General features: G+C 35.9%; 2 protein-coding genes across 3 annotated transcripts; one reads left to right on the plus strand and one right to left on the minus strand.

The window, feature by feature from the left end:
* Window positions 1-1249: 1249 nt before the first annotated feature.
* Window positions 1250-3797, minus strand: LOC113276363 (multiple organellar RNA editing factor 2, chloroplastic-like). Its single transcript, XM_026525960.1, has 4 exons — window positions 3296-3797; window positions 2330-2427; window positions 2155-2220; window positions 1250-1634 (listed from the first exon to the last, which is right to left on the minus strand). Exons 1-4 carry the CDS (start codon window positions 3712-3714, stop codon window positions 1492-1494), a joined length of 726 nt encoding a protein of 241 aa, XP_026381745.1. The 5' UTR covers window positions 3715-3797; the 3' UTR covers window positions 1250-1491.
* Window positions 3798-4109: 312 nt separating this feature from the next.
* Window positions 4110-10557, plus strand: LOC113276364. 2 transcript variants are annotated; one of them, XM_026525961.1, is made up of 8 exons: window positions 4110-4354; window positions 4578-4943; window positions 5065-5322; window positions 5591-5715; window positions 5942-6856; window positions 7430-7491; window positions 7879-9092; window positions 10122-10557. In XM_026525961.1, the coding sequence occupies exons 4-8, from the start codon at window positions 5651-5653 to the stop codon at window positions 10338-10340; spliced, it is 2475 nt and encodes an 824-aa protein (XP_026381746.1). In that variant the 5' UTR covers window positions 4110-4354; window positions 4578-4943; window positions 5065-5322; window positions 5591-5650; the 3' UTR covers window positions 10341-10557. The 2 variants fall into 2 exon arrangements, with proteins under 2 accessions (XP_026381746.1, XP_026381747.1); XM_026525962.1 differs by having other exon boundaries at window positions 4110-4943; window positions 5076-5322.
* The last annotated feature ends 8618 nt before the right edge of the window (window positions 10558-19175 follow it).

Below are 19175 nucleotides of genomic sequence, written 5' to 3' on the forward strand. Positions count from 1 at the left end.
ATATCCTCGCAACTTAAAACCATGGTTGCCAAGACTAAGAAACAGATGAACAAACCACGCAGAGAGATTCCAAAACATACCGACCTTTTCTCTATTTTTTAGAAAAAAGGCCAACACAGAAGAAGAATAGGATGATCTCTCCCCTTTTCAATTGCCACTAGCAACTGATAGAGAACATCAGAAAAAAAAAATTAAAAACCTTGCATCCAAAAAAGCTCCACTTTGAAGAGTTTTTAAAGAAAAACAAAAAGAAAAAGGATTTGACTGGGAAAAGGAAACACTTTTATTCGTTTCCGATTTGTAAATCAAATGGCATTCCTCACCATCGCAACTAACTTAAAGTTGTTTTTTTTTTCTTTGAGTGGTGCAGGCTATCACAACATAAAAACAAGAGATCAAATTGGAGGAGAGTACCAATCAAAGGAATAAAATGGGAAAACCGTTCACCAATCAAAACAACAATAGACCAAATTCAAGGATATGAAACAAAATATCCGGAAGAAAGAAAGGACCTCAGCCGATTCAATCGCAAAAGAAGAATCTCAGCTGATCCGCTTAATCTTACAGTTTTAATTTATGAAAAATTTCAAAATTTTCCAGCGAAATCCAAGGAAATTTGATATTAACTGCTTAATTAAAAAAGAAATTGAAGACAAAAGAAGACATAGAAGCTAAACAGACACGAGCATCAAGGAAAAACTAAGCAAGAAACACACAAAAATAATATCAAGTCCACTGTTGTTGTTGTATCAAATACAAGAATACCCACAACAACCTGAAGAGGAGAACAAGACATGAAAAACCAAAGAAATAAGAACCAAACAAGCATATTTAAAATTAGAAATAGACCCTCAGATCCCCTGTTGTTGTTGTATCAAAAACAACAATACCCACAACAAGCTAATCGGAGAAAAGAGGAGGGTCAAAACCTAAAAATAAGAACACATAATCAGATCCAGAGAAATACCTGTGTTAATTTGAACCACAGCATACTTTCTCACCCGATCTAAAGAGAAAAATTATAATCAGTAAGATGCAGCAAAATAAAAGAAAAAAATCATCACATCAAAATTTATAGAAAGTCAAATCCGTCCCTCATACCTCATGACCCAAATTACCCAAAGGTCAGCTTAAAGATTACTCATCCATGGCGGAAGAGTAGAAAGATTTATTGTGTTTTTTCTTTCTTTTCCTTGAGAAAGGAAAAAAACACTATTCAGAGAGGAGAGAGACGATTTAAGTTTTTAGGTGTAACAAAAACACTGGTAGACCATTCCTTCTAAAGTTAACAAAAACTTAGGTTAAAGAAACTAACATAATAATTTGTTCAAAAAAGATAAATGTAGCATTCCAGAACCAATATAAACTGAGAATAACCACAAATGTATACTGTTCAGGTACCAGAAACATTGGCAGCAACCGAAAATAACTAAAATTGCTTCCGATCCACAGTATACATCTATCACACTCATCCATCAGCCAAGTGAGCATCTATTGTTGGTTTTCTCTGCGCCTAACGTATCGGGTTCTGTCATTGTATCTGGGTCTACTCTGAGCTCTCTGGGGCACTGGCTCCACCCTCCTCTGTCTCTCAGGCGATCTTTGAGCTATCTCTCCATTTACAAACAGTTCAGCTTCAAAATAGAAAACCATAGAGCAACCCACAGTGTTAAATATTTCATCTTGATTCAATCGACAAATAAAAGGAAAAAGAGCTAATAAGTAAACACAGTCCGGACTCTCATTTTCATCCTCTTTACTGGTGTACAACTATACTCAGGGTGTCAAAAGATCAGTTAAAACATCTTTATTAAAATTCTGGACTGCCAATAGGCATCAGAAACCTATACATTTTAAAGAAAGTTTGCATGTTATTGTAAAATGCTTAGCCACAGGTTTCCTGGGCCCTAAACTGAAGAAGTATAACATCACCAACATATAAGACATGAATTATCTCTAGTCATATCTGGATTTGTTTTAACGAGAAGTAGCGAGCTTCAAATTGCATCTCACTCAGATGTCAGATTTGCACGTGGTCAACAGTTCCAAACACAGATAACAGATGCAGAAGGCAGCCCTCAAAGTATATACATAGCAAAAAAGCGAGACAAATGAAAAAACAAGATTTTCTTTCGGGTGTAAATCAAAGCTTACCTCCATAGTCCTTATTCTCGGCGTCCACATAAGAATCTGGAAGCACAAATAGAACACCTGGCAAACCTGTAGATAATAAAAGCAAGCAAGCACAATTAAAGAGAACTCTGTAGCAGATCATAATTGCAAACACCAAATACTTGACCAACAGAAATAAAATGCTAAATAGACCAACCTTCAAGCTTATTTGAGGTCTCTTCGTCAATCTCACATCCGAAACCAAAATACCTTTCACATGAAACATTGTATATCTTTCTCTTTGCTTCTTCCTCACTGTATTCATAATGCCAAAGATTGAATAAGTATGCAAACAAAATAAAAAGAAAAAGAAACTGTAAAAGCTACTAAGCTAGCGATGAATAGTACAGGGTAGACATATAAATTAAAGAGATAAATCTCAAGAAAATTAGAGAAGTTCAAGAAACCGAATTGTTGTAATCACATAGATTTCTCAGAATACTGTCTTCAGTAAATAATTAAGACAGAATTAGTAGATAACCTAAGACAAATCATATTCAAATCAGACATGCCCCTCAAGCAGCACTTAGCCTAAATATTCAAAAAGGAACAACTGTAACACTCTACACTTTTAATGCTTTGGGTAGTTCACCATAAAATACAACAAAGAGATAATACACAACCGCAAAACCATGTTTAGACACTGTAGGCAACCACGAAAGAAACCAGCACTAACTAATCCACAAAATCTTAAACAATATCTACTAACTAGAGGAACAAAAAAAAAAGTTAAACTAAGACACAAAGCCAAAAGTTGTGTTTTACATGTATACCTTTGAAGCAATGAAATATGGTAAACACAAACATGAGAAAACCAACGGGTATAAACATGAGAAAACCTGATTCATAACAAAATAAACACAAACCTAAACCTAAAGACATATCAGCCCAAATTACAAAATGGTTTATTCTTTAGATAATACCTTTCAAGAAGCCTTAAACCCTAGTCAAAATGCAGGCAGGCACAGATAAAAGTGACAAAAACACATCAGAAAACCCAAAATCTCCAAACTAAACATCATGGTCAGAACTGCAAAACTCCTAGTTGGAAACACACATACATAAACTCTAATTTAGAAAAAAAAATGAACAATTCAATTTACGAGTTTATTTAAACTTTTACCTTCCAAGAACCTTAGCTAGGGTTTGAACATAACAATCAATCATCTTTTGTTTATCAGCACCTTCACCACCAGGATTATCCATAACAATAAGCCAATGTTCATAATCACAACCAGGAAACAATGGTGCCATTTCAGTAGGAGGACGATCACTATAATTGGACCCAGAATTCATAGGTGAATATGAGTCAGAACCAGACCGATTAACTCTACATCGTATAGTATTCAAACGAGATGCACAAGGTGTAAGTACTTGAACAGCATGAGATAAAAGAACCAAATGTTGTCTTTTAGGTCTAATGAAACCAGGAAGTGGGGGGGATTTAGCTATCGATGAGAAATATGATGATGAAAAAAGACGACTTGGGAGGGTTATGGAAGTGGGTTTTGTGATTATAGCTCTTGCTAATGCTGCAGCCATCGTTGGGCGAGGGTTAGAGAATTTCTTCAGAAGAGACCGAGAGAGGATGGATACAGTAGAAAGGGTTTTGGAGAGAAATGACTTATCTTCTTTCTATTCTTTTTCTATTTTCATTTTATTTTATAATATAAAATTCCGTTCAACGATTAAATGACAAAATTGTCCCTCCGCGTTTCATTTCCTCGCTGAAATTCCCGTAATTGATTACAACTCAGAGGGCAAAACAGACTTATGAATATGTAAATTACGCGATTGCCTCTCCGTGTTTTTGAGTTTCCTTTAGTTTTTCGTATATTCCACCAAATCCAGGGGCAAAAATGTATCTCTATTACTCTTTCTTCTAAACCAAAAAAAAACAAAAACGCAGAAAAAAAACTCTCTCGATCTCGATTCCTTTCTTCTTCGAAATCGACCAGCCATCAATTTCACACTCTCGATCTCTTCTTCTCCGTCGAACATCATAAATCTCTCTTGATCTTGATCAATTTCCCACTCTAAATTTCGAATTTAGAGTACAAGGTTTTGACTTGATTTTATCAATTCAGAAGCTGTAACCCTAAATTGGAAACTGGGTGAATAGATTTAATCAATTCAGAAGTATCCTCCACAAATAATTCCAGATTGGGTTTCTTCACTTCAGGTAACGTATTTTTGTGCACAAACCCTATATTCGAACGCGAACTCCGTTCTTTGTACACAACTGTATTCTCCGCCTTCTACACCCTAAAAACACATCATTACATCAAACTCTGAAATTAGAAATTGGGTGTAGACTGAATTTGTTGAAATGATAGGATTGAATTGAATGAATTGGTTGAAATTAGACATTGGGTGTGGATTGGATTAAATTTGTTGAATGACAGGATTGAATTGGTTGGATTGAATGAATTGGTTGAAATCATAGGATTGGATTGAATGAATTTAAGTTTGTGAACTCTCCTGTTTGTGTAACTGTCCAAGTGCATCATTGTGCTACTGCATTTGCATCTTCTATTACCATTGTGGATGGATTTATCAAGTTCGCATCCACGTCGAAGTCCGAGACTTACTGATCTAGCTCGAGTTCGAGACCTAACGGAGACTGATACTGAAAAAGAAAGGCGCCTGCGTCGTGCTCAATATAGGGCAAACAGGATTCAGTTACTGAAGGCGAAAGAGAAGACGTCGTGCTGCTTATCATGCAAGAATTAGTGCAGCAAATCGCCAACCAGATGACCGGGAAACCAGTTGTAAGCTTACTGAGTTCAATGATATACCTTCAGCTCAACACATTTTTAGTTTTTAGTAAATGTTTATCCCATAAGTAGGGACCTAGGAACATGATAAGATTATAATATAGATATTTTACAGCAACTGTACAGGTTTGTAAGTCAGCTGGAGAGCATAAAGCAGAATCAAGTTGCATTCTTCGCCGAAGCCCGAGAATTCAGCTGCAACAGAGAGCACTTCAGTTAGAGAAACGCCGTATTGCAATGGAAGAAAGACGAAGTTCAATGAGTGAAAGTGACAAACAGCAGATCCTTGAACAACGGCATAGAGCTTATCAAATGCGAAGAACAACAAAGGATGATGCTACTAATAATGAGCACAGACCGGGACCAAGTAATGGTAAGTCTTTTGATACAAAAGTATAATTGCAATAATGGATTAGTTGAGACTTGAGACATCTCTTAACTTGATTCTGTTTTATAATTTGTTGAGTTATATATCACACAATTCTGCTTGAACCATGGATTCTGTTTTGATATTTCTTTATAGATGTGTGAGATATATGATACTTATAACCTATTGCAAGCTTCAGTCATGCTAATCAACAGACGCTGCACTTTTATATCTTCTATCAAGGTACTAATCGTTGTATCTCCAACTTCTGCAGCAATGAGATATATGATGTCCACCTTAACGTCAGATTTTTCCCGGCAAGTTCACCCTCAAGATGAGCAAGAGGATCACGCCACAGAAGCATCTCGAAAGGGAAAATCAGTTGCACTCGATAACCAGGTATTTTATTACCAACTCTAATAGGACTAACGAATTGATCTTCTGCTTTTTTTTTCTTTTTTTTTAATGATTCCATGGTATCGACATATTGGATGCATGTAATTCTGTTTTTCTTTATTATTATTATTTAAGTGTGCAGAGCTTATTACTTATCATTTATACTCTTTACTGTGTTGCTTGATTATTGTATTGGAGGATTTACTTTGTTTATTGGATTCTTGCAAAGGTATTACCACCATCGCGATATATTTCTTACCATGATGGTGAACCCACGATGGGAAGATATTACAAGTGCTCTGTTAGGAAATCAGCAGCCACACGATAGGCCTGATTTAGTGGCAAGGGTATTTGAGCTCAAATGTAAGGCGCTGATAAAAGAAATACAAGAGAAGAACGTGTTTGGCAGGATGGTTGGATATGTTTACACAATAGAGTTTCAGAAGAGAGGGTTGCCGCATATGCACATGTTGATTTTTCTGGACAAGGAAGATAAGATACACACCCCAGAGCAGGTGGATAAAATAGTATGTGCTGAGTTCCCAGATGACAAGCAAGATCCAGAACTTTTTCGAACAATACAGAGATGCATGGTGCATGGACCGTGTGGTGCTAGGAAACCGAGTGCATTTTGCATGGAGAATGGAAAGTGCACTAAGAACTATCCAAAACAATATGCAGAATCAACTTCAATTAGTGATAACGGGTATCCAATATACCGTCGACGCCAAGATCACTGTGTTTTCAAGTATCAGAACCAGTCCACTAATATGGATGTGGTCCCTTACAATCCACACCTTAGCAGGATGTTTGATTGCCATATCAATGTCGAGGTTTGCTCCAGTGTCTTAGCTGTAAAGTACATACACAAGTACATATACAAGGGACATGACCTGATGACTATAGTTGCTTCTGGTGGCCCCAACGAGATTCTTCAGTATTTGAATGCAAGGTACATAGGAGCACCTGATGCAGCTTGGCGTTTGCTTGGAAACCGTATGCATAAAGAGAACCCTAAAGTACAGCGTCTTGCAGTCCATCTTCCAGGTAAGCAACGAGACGATCCAGAGGATCCAGTTGAGGTGATACAAGATAAAGCAGACATTGTGGTAACCACATTAATGGGGTACTTCGACTACTACAGGTACAATATTCCCTAACTACCCCTCTTTGTTTTCAAGTCAATTTCGCGTTCATCTCTAACATAACCAGTGATACGTCACCACTTCCTTCACCACCAGCAACACCATCACCACTTCAGGTTAACCCTAAAAGTTTATCCTATTTATCCATGTCACTACTTTTAGTAAATTGTAGTTGAATTTCGCTGTAGATTTTCAGTCAGATGAGTATTTTAGGTCATTGACCAATGTTAGGTCATGGTGCAAATTTCATGAGCCACATTTTGGCTCACTGAATTAGATGGACATATATGCTTTTTAAAGTTTTGAAAAACACTAAGATCCAGAAAGGCACACACCTACCAAGACTACTGAATCATTGCAGGCTAGAGTATTAAATTAAACGGAGAAGAATGACAATGAAGTTATAATGCAAGCAATGGAGGCACATTTGACTGAATAAACTTGGTTAATATTCTACTTTGCATAGTACATGTGGCTAATGTACAACAATTTATTTATGTTTATAGATACCAAGTCATATTGTTTTCATGAGTTTGTTTGAAAGGCATATCTCAAAGTTTGGACTGCTGCAGGTTACATCCTAGAGCAAAGGCATACACCTATCAAGACTTTCCACCACATTTCGTATGGTCCGGTAAGAGATTCTTCAGTTTACATTACATGTCCAGATTCATTCTTCAGATTTTGTTATTTAAACTATTTCACCTTTCTCTATATTTACTGAAATGATACCCGTACACTATGAAAATAGGACTTCGTTTACATGTTTCTGAGTATCATTTGAATTATGACGATAAAAATATGCAAAGGCAATATTGAAATAGTATATGGTACATCTATAATATAAGCTAATACCTTAGTTTCTGAAATGATCAACACTACATGTTGTTATTTACACATTTATGAGTATAGTCTGAATTATGTTTTTGAAAATAAACATGTTTCTGAGTTTCAATAGTCAGATTGCGATGCGTATTTATGAGTCATCATGTTTCTGAATATGTTCATATCACTCTGTCAGGTAAGGTATGGACTCCTCGAAAGCAAGGCTATGCTATCGGGAGAATGTATTTTGTCGCCCCAAACAGTGGCGAACTGTATTATCTGAGGTTGGTGCTTACAGTAGTAGCGGGGGCGAGGTCGTTCAAGCACCTGAGAACTACGATGAATAGTGGTGTTCAAGAGGTCCACCGGACTTTCAAGTCTGCCTGTATTGCATTAAATCTGTTGGAAGATGATGGAGAATGTGATAAATGCTTGAAAGAATCAGTCGTGATCAAAACTGCACATCAGCTGCGACAACTCTTTGGTCTTATACTAACCAAGTGCAATCCTACACGACCAGAAGTTCTGTGGGAGAGGTATGGAAAGGATATATGTGATGATTTGCCATTCAGGATCAAAAGACAATACGAAATTGAAAATCCAACTGAGGAGCAGGTTCTTGATTATGGTCTGTATCTCATGGAGAAGATAGTGCAGGAGGAAGGGAAGGAAATGAAGGATCTTGGAATGCCCCAACACACCGGTGACTGGAGCCGAATTGTTGGAAATCGATTAATATGGGAGCAAAGACAACTTCAGTTTGACATTCAAAAACCAGTGGTGGACTCGAATGTGGAGAAATTCAATGCTGAACAAAGACTTGCATTTGAGACAATCACAGATTCCGTAGTGAATAATCTCGGTAAGACATTCTTTTTAAATGGTAGTGCCGGGACGGGGAAGACTTTTGTGTACAACACATTGGCAGCAACACATAGAAGCAGCAAGGGTGATGTTGTTTTGACCGTCTCTTCTTGCGGCGTATCTGCATTGCTTCTGACCGGTGGAAGGACAGCACATTCAACATTTAAGATACCTTTCGAGCCACAATCTGATTCCAAGTGTAATGTCGATTTTGATTCGATCGAGGCAGAATTGTTTCGAGCTACCAAGTTGATCATATGGGATGAGGTAGCAATGCAACACCGATTTTGTATCGAAGCCGTAGATCGTACCCTAAGAGATGTCAGATCAAGTAGCGAACCATTTGGAGGGATCACTGTTGTGCTTGGAGGAGACTTTAAGCAAACTTTGCCGGTGGTACAAAAGGGTCGTAGAGAACAAATCATAGATGCGTCAGTTAGAAGCTCTGTTTTGTGGAGAGACGTGAATGTGCTTAAGCTCACACAAAACATGAGGCTTGAGAGTCAAGATCCTGATAGCATTGCGTTCGCTGAGTACTTACTTCAGGTACGTTGTCTACACATGAATTCTTCTATTTCCATTATGCATCTATGAAACGTAGTTCACTATCTCTGAATTCATGTTTCTGAGTTTGTGTAGTCTTTTTGTGTATAGGTATGGTTTACTCTTTAGACAGTAACCTCCCATTTACTGTGTATAGTTTCATCCTTCAAAAAGAATGGAAACTATGTGTCAGCGACAATAATAACGTTACATATGATATTTCCTATGGATTCTCTGATTACTGCTAGACATCAGGCTTTAGGATGCAAAAGGGTCTGTTTACTTGGTGTGTTGTACCATATAGACACCATTTGCCATCACTAAATACTCTTTGGGAAAGAAAAGCGTACACCTAGACCATATTGCACCTCCTAAACACCATTTTCACTTACTGTACAATCCACTGGAAGTGGAAATTGTGTGTTAGCTATATTTCTGTGTAAAAAAAACAGAAAACCAAACTTGATACCCGCATCTCAAAATGATCCAGATGGTAAAATGTCTACGATGTTTGTCAGAACACTATGGTATATCCAGACGGTAACATGGTTTTCAGTAGGTGGAGTCACTATGAACTTTGCATTGTGGGAAAGTGTCCCCCATAATGTTTCTATCCCAGTATAATGGATTCATATGTTGCTATGAGCATGGAATGTAAGTTTGATTGAATGGTGTTGCAGTCCTGAGCCTCCGGTTCTTTTTTGTGATAATTAATGAGGTTTCCTACTGTTAGCTAAGATGAACAAAATTCTTGAGGTATCACTTACTTTTTAATAGGCTCTGATGTGAGCTAAGTAGGTTATGGTTTTTGTAATATTTTTCCCTTAAACATCTCCACCAAAGATCATTAAGTCTGTTATGCAGACTTCAATTACCTTGAAACCTCATAGAACTGGATAATTGCATTACATAACGGAAAGCTAAGACTCACAGCTCATTAGGTGTTTTTACATTATTGCTACTTGCATTCTTAGCCACCACATTTGCCAAGCTAGATACTAATTCCTTCGATATACTCATGTCATTTTGCAGGTGGGCGAAAATCCAGAGCCAAAAGTTAACTTGCCATCCGCTATGTCAAAATGTGTCAATCTACATGAGTTGATTTCAAAGATATATCCGAGAATTGAAGAAATGAGAAAGCCCTTTGCTGAATATATGACCGAAAGAACGATATTGTCTCCTAGGAACGACGAGGTTTCAGAAATTAATCTAGTTTTTCACCTGTGCTACGCACGGGAATGTTTTTGACTTGAGAATGAGTTGGAGCAATTCCTATCAGATGGGTGAATTAAAGATTTGTCTATTTTGATCCCATTATGGGATGAGCAAAAGTGAAAAATGGTGCAACGTGCAGGTCTTCTTCAACCTCCGTCAATATTGCTTGACCACTCGGCAGTTTTTGTGTTTCCGATAACTAATTTACTATATTTATTTCACTTTATCCTATTATATTTATTATTCTTTATATTTTTTTATTAAAAAAGAATATGCTTAGGATCCTAATAACCAAATTGGTTCATTTGAGCAGAATTTTCTTTTCCATCGTGGAAAATCATAATTATCCATAAATGTGGTTGGGAAAATAAAATATTCCCTCTGTTTCAGGAAAAGTGTTATTTTCATTTTTTTCAATTTACACCGAGACAGTACGTTTTTACCCATTAACATAGGAATAACGAAAAATCGATAAATATAAACATTATTAGAATGTTATGAGTTTGTGGTCAACATCATCAAACGCTACAACACTTATTGATGCTTTATAGATTGACTTGTTTTGTATATAAAAAAATTGAAGCACATAGATGGACTAAAATTATGTCCTTAACTCTTTATATCCATATCCAAATTTGTTGTAGTTTTCTTTTTTTGTTATCTCAACATTTTCACTGTTATGAGTTGGTTACACCCAATCAATCAAATCTTTCCGACAAACCTTAACATGAAAAATCTTATACACCTATTAACATATCACTATAAATGCCATGCACACGCATGTATGATTATCACTACGATTTTAACAAAAAAGGTCTTTTGCTCAGTTAATGCTATCAAATGTACATAAAACACAAAATGTTCTACTCATTTTGCGTGCTAGCATATGTACATAAAGTCAAACTACCAACTATCTTTTGGTTGTACATAAAATCAAGTTAGCTCTGTCCCAGTATATAGGCGGAGAACGAGAGTTCTCCTATAATAAGAAAAAGTTCAGTTTTCATAAATTTTTCTTTGCTTTCTTAATTTATGTTGTTCTTTTTTCAATACAAATATTATATATTAATATAAATCTTTTTCTCATGCTTTACTGAATTGTATGATTATTATGCATAGTAAATAGGGAATATGAGGAGAAAACAACCTTAAAATTGGAACTCCGCATATCTTATAAAACTACAAAATTTATAAACTCCGTTTTTATAATAGTGACGGATGGAGTATTAATCATCAACCATAGGAATTTCCTCCTTACTTCTCTTAAAAAAAAATTTATATATATATCGACGATACTCACTTTTTTTTCTCCCTTTCTTTAAGTTAAGTATTTAGAATAATTATGGATAAGCCCCATGTTAGGAATTATATGCATCCTTTAAATCTTTCCACCCTCCACCGGATTTTTGTCTCATAGTACGGAGAACACAATAGCTTCACGCAAAGGCAAGCAAGTTTGAAGCTTGTACTTGGCCATAAAATAAAATAAAATAAAGTAGGCTTTGAGACTTGTATGGTAAAGTAAACCTCCCCTACACAGCGCTAAACACAATAAACATTAAAAAATAATATTAGTTTATTTTATAAACAATATGGATCGTCGTAGCATTTGGGTCAAATATTTATCACCTAAAAAATTGAGAAAATTGATAAGGTATACAATTCTGAAAATAAAATAACAAATGTAATCACCAAAGTAACCAAGTAATAATACAAAAAATAAATCCAACTGACCCTAAAAATTGTTAAGGATATTAATCAAGTTGTGGCTTACTGTATACCCGATGAGCAAGATAAAAATGAGTAATTTAGTAGAATGTTTTTTTTTTTGCATCCATGAATTCTTCTTCATAAATTGTGTTTTTATGAATTCTATTGTGTTATCTATAATAATAACAGTCTTCTAGGTAATATATTTTAAAGATACAAACAAACAAATTCTTCTGGTAACACAACGACGTACATAGACGTTATATATAACATCGTGTCTTGTATCTGTACAATACTAATTTATGACCGAAAAATAAAAATGAATAACAAAAGTGTGAGTGATTATGACAGAAAAGTAAAAATAAATAACAAAAGCGAATTTTTTATTTAGATACAAAAAGAAAATAACAAAAGTGATTTAGAGTCGTACTGCCAAAATTTCATAACCATGGATGGTGATGCTTGACATGATGTCCGCCGGTTGAAAAGTGTTATCTATTCAAAACCTATGCAACAAAGTCTAAGAACATTTAAATAAGTAATCTATCATTTAAAGACGGTTCATTTCTCGAAATTCACTTGCTTTATTACCTCTTATCTACACTGCATTAATAGATATTGCACCCCAAAATCATTTCTCGTAAAGAGACAAAGATTTAACATCCAAGTATAAGAACTATAGTATATAGAACCTAGTTAACTTGACAGTTTCCTAACATCCACCAAGGCGAGCTTTTTACCACCCAGTTACATTCCTGAAACATGGGAATCGATGCAGTCAAGTAACAACATTGGCTAGCAGGTAATGCATTAGAATCACCATGGACTGAGAAATAGCAAGCTAATAACAATGTTTCATAACAATAGAGAATGATAGATTAACACTCTTTAATGAATTGTGTACGCACAAAACGTTTCTTACACGTATTTCAGACATTCATAGCCGATGGTTATGGACTATCCAATCACACTCACCAGGAAAGACACCAGTAAAAAACAACGTTTAGCTAACTCGCTACAACTTGGTGAAGAAGGAAACGGCCTATTACTAATAGCAAAAATAACTCATCCTAGCTATTTTTTTTAACTGTATCATCACATGAGTATTACTAATAGCAGTTCCTATGGCAATGGCCAAACTCAAACATTTGTTGAGCCACGTGGATGGTCAAACTGGGTTTTCCACTATGGTAAAGCGTAGGGCGTTGGACCATCAGACACGCGACCGGAAGACATACTCTGGCGTTGGAAGCCCCGACTCGGGAGTTCGATGTTCTGACGCGGCGTTCGGTGTTCTGACTCGAGCGTTAGACACAAAGTCTCTAACGGTCGACTCTCTAACGCCTATATTTCCAACGTTCGAATTCCAACACTATAAATTCGTTCTATTCATTTCATTTTCAGTCACACCACTTCCATTTTCTTCTTCTAAAAATCTTCTAAATCAAAATTTTCTAATACAATATGAACATAGCGAGAAGAGCGGTGAATAGTATAAAGAAGAAAAGAGATCGAAAAAATGAATCGGCACCGTTGCCTCACACAGGTGTAGATTTTTCTCAAAATCGAGAAGAAGAGTTTGCTAACCCAGATATAGTTGTTGCTCCATCATTAGTCCCAGGTCATGTATCGGGGCATCGTGAACAATCTGAGGATTTTTATGTCACGAAAGGTGAATTTTCAGAATTAAATGTTGTTTATGTTGGTCTACCTGCTGCAGTCCGAGCAAGGGTTGACAGATATCCTTGATATGCGCTTTATAGAATAAAGCCTAGAAAACATAACAAAAAAATTCCGAAAACAGTGGTAGAAAGGTGGTGGATGACGACGCACACATTCCATTTTATGGATTTCGAAATTAGTAAGTTTTTTTAACTTAACTTAAATTATTTTTTTTTAAAAATTATTAAATAATCAAAAAAATTAATCATATTTGATATTATACTTGTAATAGGAATTACTCCCCTTGATTTGTATTTCATTGTTGGGATTCCTAGTGGAATGTGAGACCCGCCACCATTCAACCAAGACGAATGGGTGTCAAATAGTAAATGGGAGACGCTTTGTTCCTCGTTTGTGGAATCAGATATGCGTCGAGATTATAAAAATTTGAAAGGAGGTGGGATTAGATGTGAGTCCTTGAATATTTTCCTAACCAAACCCAGAAACCCAGAACATGTAGATGACTATCCTGAACTCTAAAGGATGTTTATCTTATGGGTACTGGGTCAGGCATTCTTTCCAAACTCAACTTATGTTGCTCATGTTGGTTGGCTTGAAGCGTTAGCAGATCTCGACAAAGCACCAGATTATGACTGGGGATCTGCAATTTTAGCAGAATTGTACTGTGCGCTGGATAAAGCGTCCTTGGGCGACGGAAACTTCACTGGTTTATGGGGTATCATAGAGGTAAATATCAAAATTATTATTTTTAAATTTATTATTATTACTAAATTTGAATAATTTTTGTGAACAAATGTAGATTATTTAGTCAAAATACTAAAATTATGGAGTAATTTGCAGTATTGGTGGTATACCTACTTCCGTGTTGGTAAACCAATCCTAAAAGAAGGAACAGTTAGATTTCCAATGTTGGACATGTATATGAAGAACAACTTAGAGAAGAACACTGGCAACGACGTCTTGGGTTGCAGTTTTGTTTACAGGTTACATCAGATGACTCGGAGCCACAACAACGTAGTTGTTCACCCTTAAGTTGATTTACCTCAGTATAGTGTTGATGTTGGAGTAATAACTCTTGATTATTCTGTGCGTAGAGTTGTTTTTTACAGTCCGGAATCACTAAGAGGGGTTTGGTGTATGGGAGAAAGAGTGTAGTACCAAATACAACATATATTTGCAATTGCAATTAACCCGTTACAACAGATGCAAACCTATGCATCAGATTTTATCGTCTGAGAATAACCGGTTGGGAGAGGGATGGACTAAATACAATTGTGAATATTAGTGAACAGAAGTATGTCAGCTGGTACCGGTCAATTACGAAGCCTGTGATTGGGACAAAGAACATGCACGTCTATGGGTTTGATTTCCCAGGATTATCAAACATGTCCCATAATCCAAATATCGTTCCTAGCCAACCACCTCCAGAAGAGCCAAGCTTTATGACTTATCCCAGGACGGGTGCAAGTTCTTCATCATCCTCGTCAAATATGCCCGAAATTCGTTTATCACTTCACAAGGTGAGCCAACCACGATCCCCATTTTTCCCCAAGGTATGGACCGTGATTATCCTTACTACAATGTCACTGCCAGTGAGGAAGAGTTGCGGATTCGACTCAACGATTTGCATTGGCGGAATCGGCAAGTAGAAGTGATGCACTTGGAACAACTATGAAAATTGCAGACAGACAAAATGTTTGGATTGACACCAACTTTAAGTCCAACTGCAAATGATGATGGACGACGGTCACATTCTTCCAATTCCACCAGGAGCAACAGATCATTGCACGAAAGTGAAAAAAACGACATATCATGGCAAGAAAGTGAAGAAACAATGGTGCGAGAAACACATCACAATACTACTTCACTATAAATTGTGCCTGTATCTCAACCTCAGGCATATCGGCTTGAACCTAGGCGCATTTCATCATCATCCTCTCCCTACAATCCAAATGTGCCCTACAACCCAAATGAATGCTACACACCAACACCACCACATCAACAAACCTCTTATATTCTTGGAGTACCGAGTACACAGAGTGCATCGCCTTATTTTGTTCATCCAGGTCAATCGCCTTATTTTTTCAGCCAGGTCAGCCAGGTCTATCCCCAGGACTTTCTGAATTATTGGCTCCATAAAATAACAATGAGGGAGCTAGAGATGAGTGACGTTAGAGAGATTAATGTAATTTTTAATTCTGCTAACATTTGTAGTTTTAGTTTTAAAAGTACGACAGTCTTAATTAAATAAAATTACATATGTGTAAAAGTAAGTGTTTTACATTGGCTTCACTAAATTACGACGGACTACATTACATTGGCTTACTAATGAGAAGAAGTACTAGGTGGAACAACAACTACAAAGAAGGGGTTGAAACTGTTCAACCCCTTAAGGATTTCAAAACATTTTTTCGAAAGGAAAAGCCACATTTTTCCATCTTCGCCATTCAGCCAAAAATCTTGTTACCATCTCAGCATCAGGTTCACCTCTCAGTCGATATCGATTTACTTGTATGGTTAAAGTTACAAACTCACTTACTTCTTTCTTAATTGTACCAAAACGATGTTCTATGTCGCAAGTAGAACGACGGCTAGGATTATGAGTGTCACTGCAGAACCCATCGTGAATAACCGCCCAGAAATTCGCCCATGGATAGTTTGCCGAACCAAGCTGGAGTAGATAAAAAAAACATAGTTTCTGCAAATAGATTCATCTTCTTCTTTAGCATACGGAACTCGCCGAACTAACCGGGGCCGAGACATGTTCAATCAAGAATTGAGAGTGAAGAGAAGAGAAGAATGTGTAGAATGTGTGAATTTAGAGTTGAATGCGTGAATTTAGAATGTGTGTATTTATAGATTTCAAAAAACGTAGCCGTTGGATCACAAGTTTTTGCAACCATTCAGATTGAGCCGTTGGCGCCATTGGGACAGACGCTGGTGCTTTTAATACTGACGCGGGCGCTTTAAGTGAAAACGCGCGTTGGACGTACAAATACTGGTGTTTTTCCTTCGGACGCCAGCGTTGGTAGCAATGCCTCCCGTCTTTATCACAGACGCACGCTGGATGTTCCGACTCAGTGTTCAAAGCAACAGATTTTGTTGATTTGAACATCCATTTTTCATGTTTGTTCATTCCATAGTGGGAGCAAAATTAACAAACTTGGACCAAGAAACTTTTAATAGTAAGACTCTTCTTTAGAATTTTTCCAACTGCATGTTTCTTATCAACATCCTCCTTAGGATCTAAAGTTATAAACCTCTTTTATCTTTTTTTGTGTCAAAAAATAAGAGATAATAAGCATAAATCAAGGATCAAACTAATAACCCACGTAGATTCTATGAATGCCAATGCATAAGAAATTATTCAGCCCTTTACATATCAGTATTTTCACTTACCCTCCACAAAAGTTGGAAGGACAGTCACCGAACCTAGAGTTCGGATCAATTTAAAAAAATTCTTCTCGTAAGCTTTGATAAGAGTACCAATAATTTTAATTCGATTAGGACCCTGCAAGCCAAAAAAATCAATGATAGGCGACTGAAAAGATCATCATCACCAACGAAAAAATTTATATACCTCGCTTTTGTTTATGATATCATGCCCTGAAACTCAGAAAGAACCCGTATCGATCATCATGACCTCCCATTGTCGCACCAGATCAGAAGCAGCAACCGCACCACGAGGAACATGTAAAGCAAACAATTTTGAAATAAAAAAAAATTAGACAACAAAAACTCTATGCAACAAAAACCCTATACGCAAGATTCAAAAGAGAAAAGGAAATCTACCAATTTCTTCCACGCGAGAGTATATTAGAGTAAAATCCTGTTGCAATAGTATTTTCATCGTCAATCGCTGCACTTTCAAAGATACATGAACATCAAACAACGGATGCGTCAACAATCAAAAACATAAAACATAAATAATCAAAGCCAGAGAGAGACAGCGTACAGGAACAGTGGTCGAGGTTAGCTTTTGCTCTTATGATTTATATAGAGACACCAAACCATAAATGAAAAGACTTTTTTTCGGAAATAGTATTAATCAATATCAAAACATATCTGGAATTTCTAATATTTTTGGCAAGCTCAAGCATGGAGATTACAGATTTTCCTTATTGTATTATCTTTTTACCAAAAGTATATATTTTTTTAGTAAACTCAATATTTTTGAGTGAACAATATAAATAAATTAGTTACCAATATACTTACAATATTTGTTTCCGAATAATATATTTTTCATGCTAAAATTCGTAAGAAATTTAAATTTATATAGTTTGTATATTTTTGGATTGTCGTTTTTCATTGTACGATATTAACATTTTTTTACCTAATAGAAATATTTTGTTCATTTGACTTTTTTACACAATAATATTAAGAAAAAAAATAATGTTAAAAGCATTCACTTGTCTGTTGAATTTTTATTGAAGTTTTTTGTTGCTAAATTTTTCTTAATATCATCTTTTGTTCATCACGATTTTTTACTAAAGCTTTTGTATTCCGATTATTGGACAGGATTAACAAAAAAATTGCTGAAGAGAACTACGTCAAGGTATCCACAAATTTATGCATTTTGATTTTAATTATAATCATTATCTAAATTTGATCAGATCCTTTATATTGGTAAATTTTAATTTAGGTTAAATTAAATATCAGTAGCTTAAAATTGTAATGAGGATTAACTTAAGTATAAAAACTGTAATCGAACATTGGACATTTGAAAAATTTTAATTAATTTATCGTATGATCGATTGAATTTCATGATTAAATTGTGATAAAAATGCATATCTTGATTTGTTTTTGTTTCTAGATTTTTTGATATGTTTACGGAAATGGTGTGAGATTTTTAGGATTCAGTTATTTTAGGTAAAAATATTAATCCATTGTGATTGGCCGAAAAATATATTATGGAATAAAAAGTATATTTATGAGATTTTATTCGGCAAAATTCCATGATATTACCAAAATAAAGTACAGGTGGGGCCAGAATCAACCAGGAGCTCTGGTGAATGAGTGCGCTTTCAAAAAATCTGTTATTATATAGAGAATTGTGTTGGAGAAGTATAATGGTGAATCTCACACGTTTCTCGCAGCAGACAAGCAGGAACAGGTTAATGGTGAATCATCAACAGGTACAACCTATACAAGTAAAACATTGAACCAACGGAATCCTAGCACCTGGAAGTGGATTATGTAACGGAACCAGGTATATGTTTTCTCCATATTATCGTGTTGATTATATTTAGAACTCTAGACTTGCATCAATGATTGTTTTAATAGTGGCATGATCTGTTGTGTTACCAGGTTAAGGATAGATATTTGCGAACAACGTGTCATTATGACAACAATATTAACAGTAGACAAAGCTGGGGATGTGGTTTTTATTCCACGCATATCACTAACACCGTATTCATTGCACGTCTTCATTCGAACGACAAGGAGAGATTTCCCAATCAGGTTGGCTTATGCGAT

Source organism: Papaver somniferum, chromosome 4 (genome assembly GCF_003573695.1).
Source record: "Papaver somniferum cultivar HN1 chromosome 4, ASM357369v1, whole genome shotgun sequence".
Lineage (NCBI taxonomy): Eukaryota > Viridiplantae > Streptophyta > Magnoliopsida > Ranunculales > Papaveraceae > Papaver > Papaver somniferum.

Coding starts and splice junctions, on each gene's coding strand:
- LOC113276363 (XM_026525960.1), bottom strand. CDS start 3,714: ATGGCTGCAGCATTAGCAAGAGCTATAATCACAAAACCCACTTCCATA. Junction 2,221..2,329: donor GACCTCAAATAAGCTTGAAG/GTTGGTCTATTT, acceptor TATTATCTACAG/GTTTGCCAGGTGTTCTATTT. Junction 1,635..2,154: donor CGAGAATAAGGACTATGGAG/GTAAGCTTTGAT, acceptor TCTATTTTGAAG/CTGAACTGTTTGTAAATGGA.
- LOC113276364 (XM_026525962.1), top strand. CDS start 5,651: ATGAGCAAGAGGATCACGCCACAGAAGCATCTCGAAAGGGAAAATCAG. Junction 6,857..7,429: donor GGGTACTTCGACTACTACAG/GTACAATATTCC, acceptor GGACTGCTGCAG/GTTACATCCTAGAGCAAAGG. Junction 9,093..10,121: donor TCGCTGAGTACTTACTTCAG/GTACGTTGTCTA, acceptor GTCATTTTGCAG/GTGGGCGAAAATCCAGAGCC.